Raw genomic sequence first — 20832 nt, 5'->3', positions numbered from 1 at the left:
GGTGTTAGTTTTACACCTGTAGGTGTTATTACAACACCTTAGGTTGTTACATTGACACTCTTTGGTGTTATGTTTAATCTGTAGGGTGTAATTTTAACACCTTAGGGCGTGGGCCTCTATTAACACCAATTGGTGTCAGTTTTAACAATGCAGTTTTTTAAACTGTATTTCACACTTTTTTTGGATTGAAATTTGCATTTTCCCTCTGAAATATTATATTTGTTTGTTTCCACGTCGAAAGGAATGTGTTGCCTTAGGGGTTATGCAATGGGTCTTCAATATGGCACAACCACAATATCTGACTCATTCAATTTTTACCATTTAATGATAACAACAATGATCATAATAATTATTAGAAGAATGATGATAACAATGATAACGATAATAACTTTCTCTGAATTGCACGATTCATTTTCCATAATTCGTCAAATGATCTGACTTGAAATAAAATCATTATTTATTGGGCCGGGTACACCAGTTTGATGAAAAACAATTTAATATATTAACTGGTACTACTACTTTGCTTCAACTGGAATGCAATTTTTTTAACTGGTCTCCAGTTGATTTTTACTGGTCCAGTTAAAAATCAACTGATCCAATAAACATATACTGGAAACCAGTTTACTGGTCTTACTGGTTTTTCCTTCTGGGAGTTCACTACAAGCACCCCCCCCCCTCTCAGTGCGACCCTGCATGCTGTATTTGCTTTATATAGTGGATCCCTCCATTTCCTCAGATCTCTATATATGTTTTTATGATGATTTACTTATGAATATACTTTGTTTTGTTTTAAATTATGGAAAAACAGTATTGTACATACCTCAATTTATATTGCTTGTACAAGTTTCAATTTGCAAATGTCATGTAATATTTTGATCACTTTACTTCGTTCTGTTAAAAATGAAAGAAAACAAATTTAATTGAATAGAGTATATCTCAGCTTCGCCACTGATGAGGAGATTTAAGACGATTGCCTTCGAGGTTGCATTATTCACAAGACAAGAGGCTATCAATGAAGGCTATTGTAAATCAACTAAAAAATAAATTACAGCTCCCTCTCACACAATATTCTAGTAGGGCCTACTCTGGTGAGAGAGTTAAACTAAATTGAACCCCAAATGCTTAATACAGAAAACATACAATTAAAAGAAATATTACGATACATATATATATATATATATTCGTGGATTTTTTTTCATGAACACGTAAAGGGTGGTCTACAATTGACAATCTTTAATGTGATTATGTAATAAGATAATTCAACATGCATTTAAGGCACTTATGTGTGCCTGGCGGGAAGGGAGGGGCGCAATTTTTTTTCGAAAAGTACACAGGAGCGCCAAAATCAGGTCAAATTTAATTGGGCCCCCTGCCGAGCTCTCCCTACGTACGTACGTACGAAATTCTGTATCTTTTTTTTTGTTGTGTCAAATTCAAAATGGCAGACGTGGCAGAAGCAGACAGACAACAGGTAACGTACTTAGATATGTGCCATATTTTCCCACTTTTTCTAATTCCGAATTTATTGTCAATGAATTATACAACTCTTCTACTATTCTAAGTGATTTTAAATCCATTTAGATCAATGAAGTTTAGCAAATGATTTGAAAATCTTGAGACTGGAGCTTCAATGCTTTCTTGGCCTGGGGTTTCTTATCTTCGGTCCCACGTATAGCATTTGCTGATAGTACTTTACATGTATTTTACATGGCCTAGATTTTTTTGTTTTCTTTTTTCGGCGTTGTGTCTCGGTTGTATGACTTGTGTAGCCATCCCTAAATCTGGGAGCTCTGCTGGCGCCGGAGCTCGCTGACGGAAAGGGAAAGAAAGAATAAGGGGAAAATTAGAAGGAAAAAATGAAAGAGGATGGAAAGAATTATGAAGGAAGAAAATGAAAAAAAAATAATGGAAGGAGAGAAAAGAATGAAAAGAAGAGGAAGGGAGAAGGAAGCAAAGAAAATATAAAGGAAAGAAAGAATGAAAAAAAAGAAGGAAAGAAAAAAGATGAACAAAGAGAGAGAGAAAGGATCAGGAAAGAAAGATGGGAATGAAGATAGATGGAATGGAACAAACAAAAAAGGGCAAACAGGAAGGATAAAAGGATGAAGACAGAGGAAAAAAGTTCAAACTTCAAGCAAACAAAAAAAAAACGATCTATAAACAAAAATTATAATGATACTTGGTGTTTTTAAATATATTTTTAAAATAAAAAAAACTTAGATGTCTTAGAAATGAATAAAATATCAAAGTGAAAGTGAAACATTGTCGAACTTAGAAAATTAGATGAAACATTGCGGCATCATACACAGTCATCTCTCCCATCCCATTTTAAGGTCGCATCGAACACAAGACTTGGGAAGGGTTTTTCGGGACGCTGGAATAAAGGTGCAATATACGGGACAATCTGGGGAAATACAGGAAGTCTCGTCACCTTGCTGACATGACTTACACGTAGACTAATCATATGGTCTTCTTGAGTTTTTCTAACAGACTCTAACGTTACAAAGGCCTGAGTATAATTGTAACACGTTCCCAGAATTCCACATTTGAAAACTCATTTCACAAATGACACAGCACAGCCAGTCACCACAACAGTGACAACACACACCAAACACAATGTTTATACAAAGGCACTATCACTCACCCCATGAAAGTCCTGATTTCAACTCCAAAATTCACTTAAAGTCTTGATTTAAAAAAAAAAATCAAATTTTGCCCTTAAAAATGCAGAACCTGCGCCATATTTCCAGAGCATGCAGCGGCTTAGCTAAGTCCTAAAATTCAAGAAGCAGGGTCGCCGAATAATGAACAATGGTTTTCTTCCAAATTCGTGAACGTTCTTGCAAATTTAGGCTCGAACTTTTAAATTGACCAATCAAAACAGAAAAACTGTTTTGGAGGATGCATGTTTATTTGGTCAACAGGTCAACATGGTCAAGTCGAGATATAGTCAACGGATGATTTTTTTTGCATCCTCATCATGATGAAAATATCTGTTGGTAGTCTTCTAACCCCCTTTAGATACCCACCAGTTCTCTTCTCGAGGCTTGCCAAATCCAACTCCCCCCCAGCAAGTTTGTTGATTATCTAAACTTCTGTTTCTTGACCTCGGTCCGAACTCAGCCATGCACAGTCCTGGGGCCATGCGCGATGTCAATCATTGTGTACGGCATATGAACTGGATGTTTGTATACATACAAGTTTAGTGCATGCATTGTCTATGGGCCTGTCATGGTGTTCTGTGAGTACACGTGAAAGTACTGCATATTCCATCCTTTTTGTCTCACCTGCGAAGCAAAGTGAGACTATAGGCGCCACTTTTCCGGCGGCGGCGTCACATCAAATCTTAACCTGAGGTTAAGTTTTTGAAATGACGTCATAACTTAGAAAGTATATGGACCTAGTAAATAAAACTTGGCCATAAGGTTAATCAAGTATTACTAAACATCCTATTAGAGTTTCATGTCACATGACCAAGGTCAAAGGTCATTTAGGGTCAATGAACTTAGACCATGTTGGAGGAATCAACCTCGAAATCTTAACCTGAGGTTAAGTTTTTGAAATGTCATAACTTAGAAAATATATGGACCTAGTTCATGAAACTTGGACATGAGGTTAATCAAGTATCACTGAACATCCTGCATGAGTTTCACGTCACATGACCAAGGTCAAAGGTCATTTAGGGTCAATGAACTTTGGCCGAATTGGGGATGAATTGTTGAATTCCCATCATAACTTTGAAAGTTTATTGGTCTAGTTCATTAAACTTGGACATTAGAGTAATCAAGTATCACTGAACATCCTGTGCGCGTTTCAGGTCACATGACCAAGGTCAAAGGTCAATGAACTTTGGCCGAATTGGGTGTATCTGTTGAATTACCATCATAACTTTGAAAGTTTATGGATCTGATTCATGAAACTTGTACATAAGAGTAATCAAGTATCACTGAACATCCTGTTCGAGTTTCAGGTCACATGATCAAGGTCAAAGGTCATGTAAGGTCAATGAACTTTGGCCATGTTGGGGTTTTTTGTTGAATAACCATCATATCTCTAAGTTTATTGGTCTAGTTCATAAAAAGTGGACATAGAGTAACCATGTATCACTGAACATCTTGTGCGAGTTAGAGTAGTATTCAAAGTCAGCACTGCTGCTATATTGAACCGCGTGATGCAGGTGAGACAGCCAGAGGCATTCCACTTGTTTATTCTTTGTAGTCTCCTTTTTTCTGGGTCGATTTTCTTCGTTCGAAATTGAAAACAAATTAACGTTGGATTTCTTAATACAAATTCCTATATGCTTTTAAACCTTGATTAGATATCAAATACAATAATTTGATTCCAAAAGGCCCACTACTCTGTCTACAGGCAGAGCTGCTCTTACGTAATATCACAGGTGTTCAACCCTAGGCTTGCGCCTGCGGATGAAAAAAAGTTACATAAAAAGGATTATCGGGCGATTCAGGGTTGATAGCGCTTGGGAATGAAATATCTTGGTTCTTCCAACAGGGATTTTGTTATGGGGGTATAGGACCGTAGCAAAACCATTAGCTGTGGCAGCGAATTCTGCAACAAGGGTTTGAGGTAATGATGCTCAAAGAACTCTTTCTCTGAACTGTGACATATGTTATATTCCTTTTTCTTATTTTCAGTTTGAGGCAAAGTTTACTGAACTGGAGCTCCAGCACCCTGTAGAGGGCGATATTACAGTCCCTGGAGCGCTGGAGGAAGATTTAGAACCATCTACTCTCGATGAACCCATCAGGGACACTTTGGTGAGCATTTCTAATTTCTAGCTTTGTAATAATTCTCTCTTTTCCTTTCTCTTTCCAAGTTGCTCTACCGAACACAATTCTACATTGCCGTTTGTCATGAAGTCACCTACCAAAAAAGGGTGGTGCTGTTTAATACATATTTGGGTTGATATGTAGAGTTATTTCAAAACAGTCAAGAAATGTATTGCTGTAGTCATGCGTGACCATATTATTTCCAAACACTTCCTTAACAAGTTTTTTTCTCTGTTTTCAAAATAATCCCCTAAACAAGTTTTTTGTTGGCTGTATTTACACATTTTGGCCCCAAACCAACTTGTCGCCAGAACATGACCCCGGGAAAAAGCTTGGGGGAAAAACATACCCTAAACACGTTGGGCTGGTCTTAAAAAAAAGATAACCTTAAGTATGTTTGTGCCCACCATTGGCCAATCTTTCAAAACCTCCCTTTTTCTTGAAAATCAGTGTTTTTGATACCCTTAATGACTGCACGCACGGCCCATGTCCAAAACTGAAAAAAAACACCCCTTTAGACACCTTTTTCGGTAACGCATGTGTACAGCAATATATTTGACTGCCCCCCCCCCCCCCCGGGCATTTTTCTCTAACAAAAGTGGGAGTGCATTGGCAGGTTTATGGGAGCATAAGGTTAATTGTGGAACTCGCCTCGCGGCTTAAGACTAATTCCCGTAGTTACCTCATGCTCACTGATTCTAACAATGCACACACAAATCTGTGTATCAATATTGATTGATGGAAAAAAAATGGGGGGGGGGGAATTATTTTTGTGTAATTATCAATTTCTCCAATATTTTAATTTATAATAGGTACTAGTACTTGTATATTAACCATCATGCCATTCATGTATACACTTGTTTCAGGTGTAAAGATGATTTATGATAAGGGCATTGCACATAAAGTGCAACCTTATTTATCTGGCTTTCATTCTTCCGAAGAACTTTATTAACGGGTCATGTCTCTTGTCAAATTGCCTGAACAGGAAAGATCCAGAAGCCCCATCGTGTTATTTTCCATTTCATCTCGTACAGTCAAAATGATACTTCACAACTATGTACATGTACAACTCCCCCTTTACCTTTTCAATTTCCAATATCCTGCTATTTCCCTTAAAATACAAGGGGAAGGATAACAAGATAAACGGGAGGCCTATATCATGTGTCTGGAAATGTTTTAAGGTATTACTTTAAAAAGGTCTTGTATTTATTATTGTTCTCAGATGCGGGACCTCCGTGCCATTGGTGTTAAGTTTGGTCATGCTCTCTACCCAAAACAAAGCAAAGCTCTCCTCAGAGATTGTAAGTACACCATACTCTATAATTATTGTGTTATTGTTATGCAGATGGGGGGGGAGCCTTAGGGGCCATGACCGCACCCCCCCCCCAAAAAAAAAAAATATATATATATATATATATAGATATATACAGTATATATATATACAAGGCTCCACATTAACTTTTTTTGGTGGTGGCCCGTTCGGGCCACCAAAACCTTCAAATAATTTTTTTTGGTGGCCCACTAATAAAGTTTGGTGGCCCGAAAAATATAAAGAAAAACATTAATTAAAAATGAATAAAACAAACTGAAGTATTCTGCAATCACTAACACGTACCACTATTCTTTGTACATCTTGTATATAAATCGTGCTTGCTGTTATTTTACTTTGCATAAAACAAAAGAAAAAATAAAGAAAGAAAAAACAAAGAACAGGTCATAAAAAAAATTTTGAGAAAAACAAAAGAAAATTTAAGAAAAATAAATAAAACAAAATTATCAAAAAATGGGGAAAATTATTATTATTCAGTAGAAACATGTTCTTTAATCAGGTATTTTCAATGGGAAGGGGTATAAATGGTTTAATCACTGAAAAAAATGAAAGAAAAAAATAAAATGGCAAAAGTTATCTGGAAAAAACAGTGAGACAATTCCTTCCCTATATTTGACAAAATGATGGAAAAAAAATCACATGTCATATCAATGAAATGCCTTCCCAAAGTATTTTCTTCCTTAAGAGTGGTTTAAGAAGTCATTTGTAAACAAGAAAGAAAGAGCGGCCTATTTATTTTTGGCTCAAAGAGACACAGCTTCGAAATAAACCAAATATCAACATACATACAAATGCACATATGGGACTGTGATGTACTCACCTATGTGTATTAATGCATTTGGGAATCGGTCTTTTTGAGTCAAACGAGAGGTCATAATTCCTCCTTTTAATGCTTTCAATTAATCAGGTTTCAGTAATATGGACTGTAGAAGGGCATTTCATTGGTGTAAAATGTGACTTTGACGTAGATTTCCAAAGTTCTGGGGAAGATTTCTTAGCAGTAACATTTGTATCGCAGCTCCCTGGGTCTGAATAGTGTGCTCGTGCACAGCTAGCTAGCTAGCTAGCTACATTGGTTTCATGCATGCAAAGCTCAGCGAGACAGCCGGCACGGCCGGCTGAATAATAGTTACTGTATGCTAGCGGTAGGCCTACATACTGTCATGACTATGCACTCTTTGTGTGTGTGTATTTGTGTGTAGATTAACAAAAAAGGCGCATGACGAATTGGCTTGCAATTTTAACTGTAGAAGGTTGATAAATGCATGCAAAATCGGGAGAAAAATTGCGCTACTTTGAAAATTATTGGTTGCCCGATTCGGGCCACCAAAACTTAACATTTTTTCAATAATGGTTGCCCGAGATGAATTTTTGGTGGCCCCGGGCCACCGGGCCACCGCTAATGTCGAGCCTTGATATATATCATGATCAGAGAAATAAAAAGGAAAAACAGAAATAAGAGGAAAAGGGGTGAAATATATTTTTTCTGATCACAAAACTAGATTTCTGTATTAAAATGGTCAAAATTTTGCTTGCTTTCTTGCCGATGTTAATGTTTTATGCCCTGTCTGACTCCCTCAATTTTTTTAGCTTATACACTTAGAACTGGATATAATAACAAAAATATTCTTTAAAATACTGTACAATTGAATCTTGATCAGTGTTGTAAGATGTTTTTTTTTCATCTACTTGATATACTGTGACAGCCAGTGATAAAGGGTTCATCCCATATACCCCCCCCCCCCCATCTTTCCATCTTTTCTTTTAAGTTTTCTTCAGTTCAAGGTTATATCTTGGTAGTACCGGTATGCTTTCAGAGTTCAAAGGCTTTCAAATTGTTTCTCTTTAGTCAACTTTCAGGATATGACTAAAATTACTTGTAACAAAGTTGATTTAAGTACATAATGCTGGTACATGTAGATGTTATGAAAAGATTGTGATTTTGTTTCTTCCTTCTATTCAATCACTGCTGAAACAAAATACTGCTTTACTGGCATACAGTCCTTGGGGAAACATCTTTGCGATTTATTTCTTTATAATTTTTGTTTAAAACGGCTCAAATATACAAAAGTGCATGTTAAATGTGGAAGATTTGTTAATATTTTCTGTTATTTATTTTTTCCTTCTATTCATTATTGACACAATACTTTGCAGGGTAAGGCCGTACATGAAATTTAAGACGTCTTTGATAACACTTAGATATAAAAATAATTTAAATATTTGCTTTTAATGTGCAGTAAAATGATTGAATCATGAAAAATAAAGTAGCAACAATCAGAAAAAAAATGATTTTCAGCTTTGATTCAGGAAATTTTGATCATAAAAAGCGATTTTCACATGATGGTTTATTGAACAATATGAATTTATGGGTTCATCTTAGATCTTAAAACCATAGAAACAGATATTGTCTTGTATAAGTAAGCTGTATGATTGAATGATGTACTTTTCATCTTAAGTAAGCTGTTGATTTTCGATTACTCAAGTTTGTGTTTTTCAATCTTCATGGAGGCAATGTATACAAAGAAACTTGCAGTAGTCAGATCTTGAATGCCTTAAAATAGATTACAATGTAGATGATGGTATCAGAAGAGCAATGGTTTGTGTCTCAGAAACATGGAATGTGAAGAAAGTAGAAGGTATCTTAAGAGGAACAGAAAAAGACATGACACCCCCCAAAAAGACAAAAAATGATTAGTGAAGTAAGAAATGATGGATGTATTAAAATACAAAATATACAAACAGCAATATCTTGAACAAAAAAAATACATTCAATTTTTTTTCTGATATATCAACTATTGGAATATCAACAATTTAAGTTATGGTAGAATGTTTGCTGAAGTTAATCAAATATTAATTAACTCTTTGTATATTTTCTTTTTTTATTATAGGGGACCTATGGGGCCCACTTGTGATGTGCACATTGTTAGGAAGGTAAGATATTATTTGTTCAACATAATCAGTGCTATTTCACACATAATTATTAAATGTAAAATGAATTCTTACAAGATGCCTTATAGTTTTTTACTGATAATTTTCCAACCTGTGAAACACATCCAGATTTGTAATTGTGATCCACAAGCTCATTTTACTACAGAAGATCAAGTTTACTTTTCAAATGAAATTTAGAAGCACTCTACCATATGAATAACATGTTTAAGGAGTCCAGTACCCGTCACAAGCCCAAATCAAAATGTTAAGGTTTTCTTCCTTCATTTTTTAAAATGAAATTTAAAGTATTCAACAAAGGTTGATTGACATGTAGAGAATGTTCCACAGTTGTATTTGTGTGCATCTTGATTTGTGCATATTTAACATTCTCTAGAACTTTCACGAGGTGAATTTCAATGCTCAGTAGCAAGAAAAAAAAATCAAGCGCATGACCTCATTTCATTTTGTTTGCATCTTGGAATAATGAGATGAGCTAAAGACGTAGCTCAGTGTAAAATTTGTTGAAAACAACATGTATTTTATTTCAGCTGTGCCTGTGAAATGTCCTTAAATGAGCTCAAGTACACATCACAAGCATATATAAAATGTTTTTTTAAATAAAAGTATACTAAAAACAAAGTAAGTTGAATCTACACATTTATTTGAAAAATTCCATTAATTTTATTACATATTTCAAGATGACAAAAATCATACAATGATAACATCAAATATAATCACAGTAAAATAACACTGGCAGAAAGTTTAGAGTAACATAGGAAAGGGGAAAGGTAGAAAAAGACCCCACCCTCTCCTAAATAAACCCAATATATAATTATATTAATCAGTTGTGTAGTTCAGCACACAAATGTGAAATGGTTGGAAAACTTCTATGAAGACCATGAAATCAAAAAATGAATAAGAGTGATCTGCTAAAAAGTGTCATTCGTGTTCTGAAGAAGTTTACAAATGTACTTTTCATGTCAGATCTAAATGCACAAAACTGTTTGAATGACATGTTCAAGGATAACGCACCACCAGCAAAAGCTAAAACTTCATGGCTTTTATTTCGCCTGCCTAGCAGAAGCGAGACATATTGTCTCCTTCCGAGATCTCTTGACCCTTGACCTCCCCGCAACTTTTTTATATTCTTTGAACTGTGTCAAGGTAAACTCAAGGATTGTGTAATTTGATGAGACCCTCAATCACTGATCAGTCAAAACTAGAATACCTTATGGTCTCTGGAAGGTTGAGATGTATCAGATAGAAGATGCCATAATTGCCGGCATATTGTATCCGAGCGTAAAATGTAAAATAGATTACAAGAGAGACTCAATTACTCAAACAGATAAGTGATACGTAGTTGTTTTGACCATATGGTAATTTTTACAGGTTGGTTAACATTAATTTAGGTCATTTTTATATCTTTTGCAAGGATGTCATCGCAAGGGAAATAACTGTCCTAGTTTTCACCTTGAAATATTCTATGTCCAGACAGGAGAATGTGAACAGTTTATTTTTTTGCATCCAGAGAAATAAATGATTAAAATAGCTACATGTACATGTAGGCTAGTGTGATTTAACTGAACTGCTAGGATCCTAAATAATGGATTATGTAATAACAGATTAGGTGTGTATTAGTCAGCATTCCATATTAAACTTGGTTTGAATAAAAAGAGAAAAATCCAACAAGCATAACGCTGCAAAAATTCATCAAAATCAGATGTACATGTAAAATAAGAAAGTTAAAATTGCGCTTAATTTCACAAAATAGTGATATGTACATCCTGGTCGGTATGTATGAAGTCATCCACTCACTATTTATTTTGTATATTATTATGATATATTCTAATTTCCTCCTCATTGTCAAGTGAAACAATGATCCATTCCTCCCTGAACCTGTGGAATTAGCATTATTTAATACAATGGTATATGGTTAGGTCAAGTTTGTCCATAAAAAATAAAATATTGTATAATTCAAAACACTAAAAACAAAAAAAAATAGTGAGTGATGGACATCATCAACTGACTCATTTGCATGTCACTGAGTTGTGCATATCACTGTTTTGTGAAAACTATCAAAATTTTAAATACCATAACTTTCTTATTTTACATCCGATTTTGATGAAATTTTCAGCATTATGCTAGTTTGATTTTTCTCTATTTATTCAAATCAACATTTTTCTGGGGTGAACTTGACCTTTAATTTTCAGCCCTGGGAGGTGTTTCACAAAGAATTCAGTTTCACTGTATAGAGTCATTGCTTAGAGCTGATGTGCACTTAAAACTTAACATGCAACATTATTAATTAATATACAGCAGTGTGTTCCCTCTTTATAGCATGAATTGACCAATCCGGTGAGGCTTTTTATGCGGGTAACTGGACATTTAAAGTGAGATTTTATTGTAGTCGTACTTAACTCTTTATAAAACACCCCCAAACTACTTTTTAATCCAAATCATCATGTGCTATTTACCTCTTCAAAATATAATTTCTTCTATTAAAGTGGAACAGATGTCTTTGCAATCAACAGATTTATTATAGGTAGACTCATGTGAATTGCAAAGCAATGCTGATGTTGAAGTGTTGATGTTATTAAAAGGTAACAAGTCACTGAGAACTGACAGACTGGATGGAAAGCAGGTTATTGTTCTGAATTCTTGAATCTGGCGAGTGTTACCACTCATGTTCTTGCCTAAGCTATTGACATATATTGGACTGTATTCTGAACTTTGGTTTCATTCAAAGTCTGGTCTGCAGATGAAGTTTAACTATGGCTAGCAAAATGGGACACAAGTCTCTGAGAATACAGCTCATTTATCATCATTGTTTGCACTCAAAAAAAAAATTATGGGAAGCCAAAAGTGTCAAAAAAAAAATCGTTTGCACTCTAAATATTTACAACCTTGTGTGAATAATATTAAGGCGTGGTGAATGAATGCAATACACATAAGAATGCAGTTTTTTTCTTCTTATAATTAAACACTGATTTAAGTTGAACTTATATTAGTCTAAGTTAAACCGGACATCAGAGTACCGGCCATAGTCTTCAGGTTTCATGATGATACACAACTTGAAGGCTATTGAAATAATTGACAATCTGTTGACTGAATGTTTTATACTTTGTAGTCTTCTCCATGAAGCAACATCAACAGATGATAAAACAGAAGCAGCACATCTTCAGTTTGCCGAGGTCTTTGCTCTTATCTCATTCGGAGCTGTAGTGGTGGCATTAAATTCAAGATTGCTCAAAGGCAATATGTATGTATAAGCAATGTTGTTTAATACATATTCATCTTTCTATTATTATATTTCTTATGAATCTCTTAATGTCTTTTAAAGGTATAAAGAGGCACTTTCTTTTCATTGTGCACTTTATTCCATTCATTACTGAAGCTGAATTGAAGTGTGCATTTTATTCCATTCATTAATGAAACCTAGTTCAAGATTAGGTATGGCCTACAAACAATTTGTTAGAGATGCTAACTTTTTGTCAATTAGAAATATAATGATAAAGTTATACTCCAGTTTATTTGTTATTTCTTGTTGTTTCAAGACAGGCTGATAACACTCATGTTCCATAGACCCCTTCCTGCATTACAACTCAAGCATCTTTTGGAGTTTCCCTAGTTCTTTTCATGTTGCTCAAATTAATGGCTATTAACTACATGTATTTTTATATTTACTTTCACAGCTCTTTCTTTCAGAGTGTCTGTGTGCTTGGGTATTGTCTACTTCCCCTTGTTATAAGCCTGTGTGTGTGTCGTCTCTTAATGATTCCATCTGGTCATGTCACTCTGCTCTTTGCTGTTAGGATAATCCTGGTTTTTGTTTCATTCATCTGGTCTACATTAGGTAAGTCATCCTATTAATTTCAAAACACATGGGAAAAATTCAGTATATCATTGTCCATGGGCATATAAAATTATTTTCCCTATTATTTGCAGGAATTAATTTTTAATAGAGAGTAAGATTACAATATAATGAACAAAGCTGGAATACCCCCCCCCTTTAAAAAAGTAAAGAAAAGAAAAAAGAAAATACAAACATCAACTAAAAAAGCAAATGCTAATAAGACCCCTGTGAACAAAAATAATCCCCATTCTTTGCAATATTAAAGCTTTTGCTATGTTGCAGATTTAGGCAGTAATTTGTATGAATTAGCCCCTGAAAACAAAATAAAAAATAAGCCTTGTCTGATCTGTTTAACAAGTTGTTGGATCTTTTGCTTGTTTTGACTGGCAGATAAGCAAAGATTCCTGACTATTAATGTCGGGGGTGGGTTGGGTTAGCCAATTAAGGCTTTACAAATGCTGCGGGACACCAGATCTGAGCTTCTTCGACTTTATTGAGGTTTAGCAAAACCAACGTAATGAGAGGAGTAACAAAAACAACAACCCTGCAATGACAGAAATGAAATAAGATTATCAATAACACCATTTCAAATACATGTTATTAGCACTTGCATCACACAATGTACATAATAGACTGCAGATATCGAATACATGGCAAAATATTCATATTGAAAGTGGGGTGTATTCATCTCTATCATTTACTGTAATGATAAAATACATGCATTCCTCAAAAACAGCTTGTAAATATCATTGTAGCTATCTCAAGACTATTTAGTAGTTGTAATCAGCATTTTACTCAGATTTAGGCAGATGGCATAAGAATACATCATACTCTGTATAAATCACAATATTCTATTAAAATTAATCATTTGTACACAAAAATAGAGAGTCTATGTAATTAATGCCTACCCAAAGTCAGAGGCTACTGGTGGTTGCACACCACCTACATCACCCAGGATACCACAAAGGAGTAGCAGCTTCTACATTATGCAAACCCTCAAGACTCAGACTCGATGAGGATCAAATGAGTCGGACCCGCTATAATTAAAAAAAAGTAACAATCGTAACCAGAAGATAATCCTAACTCCAAGGTTATCATGATAAAATTGCTTAGAATTCCCTAAATTAATATTCAAACATATCATATTTCTCAGACAATTCTACTATTTTCAGTATGGATAATCATTGGTAGTGATATCAACTCACAAATATCTAGTGTTGTCTTTTGCAAGCATGAATAACCAAAATAGTAGAAACTATGTTCATTAATTCCAAAGTTATCGAACGGAGTCAAACTGCATATTTCTGTCTATTGAGCTCAACACAACCATTCTCTAATACATTAGTTTACTCATCTGATACTGCAATTAAAAGAGTAATTTAAGTCGACAAACAATCGGTGTATGCTCAGTAAGCAAAGTCATAGATCTTACTTCTTTGTTCAGAACCATAATCAGAAATCATCACGTATAATATAACGAGTCAAGCTAGAAGCATACCTTACTATGGGCGCCGCCATTTTGGAATACAATGTTTACTATAGAACGCCCTCTATGTTATCTTTTAAGTAATCAACTAAAACTTTCGCTTCAATTCAACAAGTAATCCCACATTTCTGACCTTTCAAATATCAAGTATTACTTATATTCATTCTTCCCAACAATGTCTAGCATGAAAAGTAAACCAGTAAATATCCTCATATTTCGTAAGTTACAACTTATCTTTGAACTTGACCGAGATACACTTGCTTTGCCAAAGTCATGAAAGTAAAAGTGACTAAATTCAATCTTAAAACAAGTCATTCTTTTCACATAATCTTGTCCATGATAGTACAGAAACAATTAATTAATAAATAATTACACTTTGCTATAATTCTATGCAAGAATAAGATAAACGACACTTACATCAGCCCTTTCCCGAGCCTGCTTCGATTGCAGTCCGACCTGCACCAGAACCAGGACGTGCAATAATCTACCTAACGTAAAATTCCAACAAGCAGTGGAGTCGCGGAACCACCGAGAAAATATCATTCCGCTAAAGATTTCTTAAACTTTGAAATGGCCAATATGAAAAGGATTGAAGTATATATATAATGTTTCACTCAATATTACGAGAAATCAAATCCTTAAAATCTGTAAATTACATAACAAGGATTCGAAAAATAACTAGAATTATATTTTTCGAGCGTACATACATCGATCATCCTAACCATATCTAGTGATCCGGCCGATCAAGAAAATTCCAAACACCTGTACGAAAATACTATGCAAATTAGGCACATTCTTCTCGGGTAACTAAATGAAAATTCCACTTTCCGACATTAATATCAGAAAATAACAACTTGTTAGTTCTGACAACTCTCCTGAAACATTTTGTGCTTTATTTTTTTCTACAGCTTCTATGGCATTCCTAGCAGACAGTCAGCCTTCTCACAGAAAAGCCCTGGCCATGTATCCAATATGTCTCTTCTACTTTGTAATTGGATGGATGATCATTTCTCAGACAGTACCTGTGTTAACACCATGAGGATGTATGTCATTGGCACCAATAGGGCCGTCTGCACCATCCTGAGTTTTCAAATTAGCGCGCTATTTCTGATCAAGTAAATTATCCCGATCTCGAGATTATTTGCAATGGAGACGCAATTATCGCGCTAGTTCGTAGGATTAATCTTGAGATTGCAATCACAAGTCATGGATTATTTGCAAAATAGCGCGCTATTTTACGAATTATCGCGCTAATTCTTAGGTGCAGACGCACTTGGGATTATTTATTCATGGTGTCAGACCACAATGCATCGATGCCTCGCTCGAGTAGGAATCGCTCTTCTTGCGACGGTGGAGACGGGGTTTCTTGAATCTCGAGATTGAGCAAACTCGGGATGGTGCAGCACCGCCTATTGATATGTGCGTATTCCAGGACAGGCATCTTGCATTGACACTCGTTTGTTTCAAGGACATCCATCTTGATAAGATCATTTTATCCCAGATTATCAACATTCCAACTATGTGATTGCATCAATGGAATTATTGATGATTTTCAACTAGTATGAGATCTTGGTATATGAAAGGGAGGTATTATTGTATCAATTTTTCAAGCAGAAGATTATACTTGAATTGAAGACTAAAGGTTGAATCAACTTTTTTACTGATTAGTAATCCTATAATGATGCATTTGATGTCAGTTGACTCATTCATTTTACCAACAATTTCACATTCATCACTCACCCTTATGAAAGACGTCTTCGTTCAGACAAGCTGTAATAATTTAAAATCGATTGCAGCACATTCCTCTCAAATTAATACTAGATCACTTCTGAAATTCCAGTCTTTAACACTATATGTAAACCTAAGAAATAGTTCACTGTATTAATCACATTCCTGCTAAGATTCTATTACATTGCATTCTTGATGCACATAGATTTTGTTCTATTGCGTAAAGAATTTCTTTACCGGTTGCCTACACCATCTTTGAACGTACATACTGCATACTACAAGGGCCTGTGTTATAACCACTAAGTTAAATACTGTATCAGAAAATGTAATGACTGCTCATGCGTCTTGTGTTCAGTGTGATGAATTCTATTTGTGTATCAAGAACCATATTGGATGGAAAGTATATTTTGTTAAACATGACTTGTAGAAGTAATGGTGAACAGTCTGCAGAGTCTATGTAAATCAACATTCTTTCAATCAAATATTTGCTCCAGTGGACATAGGATTTCAGGCCAGATTGTGCAAGACATTGCATCTTCTAAGTACATGTAGAATTAAGTTTGAAGTTAAATAGACTTCTGTGATCCCAAGAGATTCGCCATATACAGCATCACACTTATTTGAAACCTATATAGGTAATACATATATGTGTATTATCAGATATAACCTAGTTAACTTGCTGTTTAAAATGACCCTTTGCTGTGTGTTTGCTTCAGGTATTGGTTCGCAGTCAGTGTTGTGACATAGGGAGATACCATAAACATGTATATATATTTATATATATATATATATATTTCCTGAAGTAGTCTTATATTGTCCGAGTCTAGATGAGGGCCATGTGCATCTACTGAGAGAAACATAATGTGGTATCTACAGAAAATTTAAAGCCATTCAATATTATTATTACCGGCCTACACCTTGCATTATGTAAAAATTCAAGCAATTATTTCTTTCATTTTATGTCTGTTTGCCTGTTGGTACTTCTCCTTTCAGGTTTTTTTCGTGAACTTGAACTAGTTTATATCTCGTCTCAAAAATGCCTTTATTCATGTAATAATAATTATTATATGAGGAAATTTGTTCTTGACAAGTTGATTGCTGCCATTGCAAGCTATTGAATCTTAAATAATAGAAAATTTATTTGCCAAGGTTGGTTTGAGAAGATTGTCTCAGAGGTTTATCATTCATTATTAGAAATGTGCTTAATAATTCAAGACAGATGTATTTGAGAACCAAAGAATGATTAAAAAAAAACAGCTTTGGAATTTTTTGCAGTACATTGTATAGTATAGAGGAGATAATTTGAAATCAACAATACTTTGCAGTTAATCCCCCCCCCCCCCCCGCCATCTTCAGCACAGTTTATCATGTACTTGTTCTAAGTTCTAAACACTGAATTTATTTTCTGGAATACAAGCTGAACCACACTTGAATATCTGTTGTAAATTACTTTAATATTTTCCAATCTTTGGAAAACAAAATAATTCCAAACCTGTTCTAGATTAGATACATGAATGTTAATGAATATGATGTCTTGATTTCATAGCCAATATCTTCCATCTGTGTACATCTGTATTTAAAAAAATGAATGTATTTTGTCTGATAAAACTAAATGTATGTGTTTTAGCTGTGTTAGGTTTGTTGAAAAGGTGTGTTTAACCCTTTTTGTAAATATATACGTACCGAGTACCGAAGTGATGACGTCACAAAACACTTTTTGCATGTCAGTGTTTTTGATACCATATTTTGGTACAGCATGATGAAATACCTCCACTACTAAATTTGGCACTACTAAATTTGGAGTGAATCGGTCCATGGGGGCCTTAGATATGACCTCATGAATACATTATTAGCCCCAGTGAAGTCAATTTATTATTGACCGGGTTCTTAACGTTAGGAACAAGCCCAATAATACATTGACTTCAATGGGGCTAATTATGTATTCATTAGGTCATATCTCGGGCCCCCATGGACCGATTTGCAGCAGATTTTGGTAGTGGGAGTATTCATGATCGTGGTCTTCCAAAGTATGGCATAAAAAATGCTGAATTGGAAAATTGATGACGTTACACTTTGGTACTCTATAGTGTGGAATGGATGTGTCCAATAAGAATTGTTTAGTTCTGAAGCGTACATTTCAAAGCTGCGTTGTCTTTTTTATGAATGTCTTATTCCCCAAATCATGGGTTATTCAGTAATTTATCCTGTATACAATCTACTAAGTGACAAGTCTTGTATATAATGAAGGGCTTAAAACACAAAACTGTCATACCTACACTTGCATGTTGGTATTTGAATAACTTTATTTGTGTGCTCAAATTATATTACTTTTTTTTATAAATGATTTTTTAATGTTTTATATGATTATGAAAAGTCATAAAGTAAAGATATTTGACACACAATACGCATTTATTGTAAATTGAAATATTGGTAATTCATTGATACTCACACAAATGAAGTTATTGGGTAAGCTCTAGATATTGTCATATGAATATGCATGCTAATTCAAGCATATATTTATCATTACTAGCTCATCCGAAATCAAATTATATAGAATATCAAAAGTGTTAATTTTACTTATATTTGTCACAGTCTGGCGAGTTCCATTGTCCATACTATTTGATAATGTACGAGATAGTTCAAAGTAATGACTTGACCATGAATTTACCTCAATCACATTGGGTGCTTTTGATTTTGATGTTGATAGCTGGTATTGGATTGTGGGGATTTTCACACCAGCTACATGTACCAGCACCAAACTTGAAATCAAACTGCATTGCAACTGTTATCTTCACAGATTCATCCCACAACTGTGTGATCGTTTTGGAACCCCACATTCGAAAATGGAGCTAATTTGGGCAGCATTATTCGTGCTCTCAACACCAACACTGAAACTGAACTTAAAATCATAAAATTTAGTTTGCTACGGATGGATGGAAAACAGTATTGAGTTGAGAGGAGGATAAAATTGATGGAGAAATAATAATAGTTATATTTATGTATATGGCACTTCATACTAAATATATGCTTTTATACGCGTTTTACATTTTGATTATTATTACCCTGGTCATAGGTAAACAGTTAATTTTGGTATTCCAAATAAAAATACATTTCTGTGATAATGTTCTGATTTTTTTGACACAACTTGATTGTTAAATGCAAGGTCTGTGTAAGGTGGTATTTCCGGATAGTAACACATCTAGATTTACAGTAATGTGATCCTAAATTTTTTTTTTTTTTCTGTGATAAAAGTGCCCAGTACTGTATATGCTTTCTCACAGATGTGCAAGTAACAGACTAGTAGACATTATCATATAGAGTTTCTTACTTTTTCATCATCAACATTATTATACAAGTATATTTAATTCATCTATTGACAGAAAGAAGATATGTTTTATATTCAGTTTTCATCGATTGTCAGTGCAATAAACATTGATCTATTCTCTTTTCTTTCACAGATGAGTACATATATGATTACTGTATGTTGTGTAAGTTAGGATAAAAAGGTATGATATTTTCTTGAGAGATAGTGACAGTTAGATTTAATGGCCCATATTCTGAAGTCGGATTTAACTTAAACTCATGTTTAAAGTTGTGTTTAAGTATGGATAACCGATTCTTACCTAAATCACTAACGGTAGAGATAACATATTTCAGCTCATTTGGCTCTCAAATCATTCTTAAATGTTACAAAGTCTAAATAAGATGATTGTTTTCACCATCGATGAATCAGAAAAGAGCACAGCAAACATAAGAAACATACAACTTAATAAAATTTTGACACTTCTGGCTTCCCATAAGTTTAACAGAGTTAGACCATGATCTAAGTTGAACCCGACTTCAGAATACGGGCCAATGGGTCATTAGATTGATTTGGATGAGTTTGAGCATGTATGGACCTCATTTCATAAAATTTGTTATGTCACCGACACATTACAAACCATTGTATAAACAATAATATCACATTAGAATGACCAAGATCATTATTTGGTGTTTATGAAATGGGGACCTTGACAAAACTGGAAAGATACAGCATAAATTCTTATCAAACAGAAGTGCAAGACAAAATGACATGAGCTAGGAGGTATTAAGAAATTACGGGGGAAAGGGGGGGTGAGGTGGTGTCCTGGGGTTTGAATAAGTGGAGGGGGTGGGGGAAAATAGCAAGAGAAGAATGGAAGAATCATCAGAGACAAGGCAGGAAGGGTTTTATATTTCAAAAAGGAAATGGGAAGAAAGATGAGAAAGAAAATGGATGATTAATAGAGATATTGAAAGTGAAAAGTAACGATATTGGAGATGGAATACATAATAGAGAAAATATCAAATCGTGACAAGCATGAGAAAACAAGAATAAAGAATGCAAAGAAAGTAGTGTTGGTGGTAGGATAGTTGGAAGAACATCAATCGTTATAGGCAAGGTGGGTCAAACTACCCAATCGCTAAAGAGACTGTGTGAATGTGTACAAAAAAGACCCCCCCCCCCCCACACAAATATATATACACACACAATGATAACAATATACAGAACGGTAGCACGAGAGGGGAGGATGGAAAGCGGGAAAAGCAAGAGAGAGAGAGAGATCGAGAGATAGATGACAAGGAGAACAAACAAAAGTAATGGGATGAAAGAGAAATCTAAAGATCACATCAAGGGATGAAATAGTAGTGACTCGGCACCATGGCTTTTATTGATCCATGGCCATAGAATTCCATAGCT

General features: G+C 34.7%; 1 protein-coding gene across 1 annotated transcript; it reads left to right on the top strand.

The window, feature by feature from the left end:
* Nucleotides 1-1427: 1427 nt before the first annotated feature.
* Nucleotides 1428-19567, top strand: LOC121411861 (protein YIPF6-like). The gene is made up of 7 exons (XM_041604747.1): nt 1428-1471; nt 4653-4775; nt 6010-6088; nt 9006-9048; nt 12173-12304; nt 12738-12898; nt 15293-19567. The coding sequence occupies exons 1-7, from the start codon at nt 1439-1441 to the stop codon at nt 15421-15423; spliced, it is 702 nt and encodes a 233-aa protein (XP_041460681.1). The 5' UTR covers nt 1428-1438; the 3' UTR covers nt 15424-19567.
* Nucleotides 19568-20832: the final 1265 nt, after the last annotated feature.

Source organism: Lytechinus variegatus, chromosome 1, assembly GCF_018143015.1.
Source record: "Lytechinus variegatus isolate NC3 chromosome 1, Lvar_3.0, whole genome shotgun sequence".
Taxonomy (NCBI): Eukaryota; Metazoa; Echinodermata; class Echinoidea; order Temnopleuroida; family Toxopneustidae; genus Lytechinus; species Lytechinus variegatus.
The sequence above is the reverse complement of the archived record's forward strand: the minus strand, read 5'-3'. Positions and strand labels throughout refer to the sequence as shown.

Coding starts and splice junctions, on each gene's coding strand:
- LOC121411861 (XM_041604747.1), top strand. CDS start 1,439: ATGGCAGACGTGGCAGAAGCAGACAGACAACAG. Junction 4,776..6,009: donor AACCCATCAGGGACACTTTG/GTGAGCATTTCT, acceptor TATTGTTCTCAG/ATGCGGGACCTCCGTGCCAT. Junction 12,899..15,292: donor ATTCATCTGGTCTACATTAG/GTAAGTCATCCT, acceptor TTTTTTCTACAG/CTTCTATGGCATTCCTAGCA.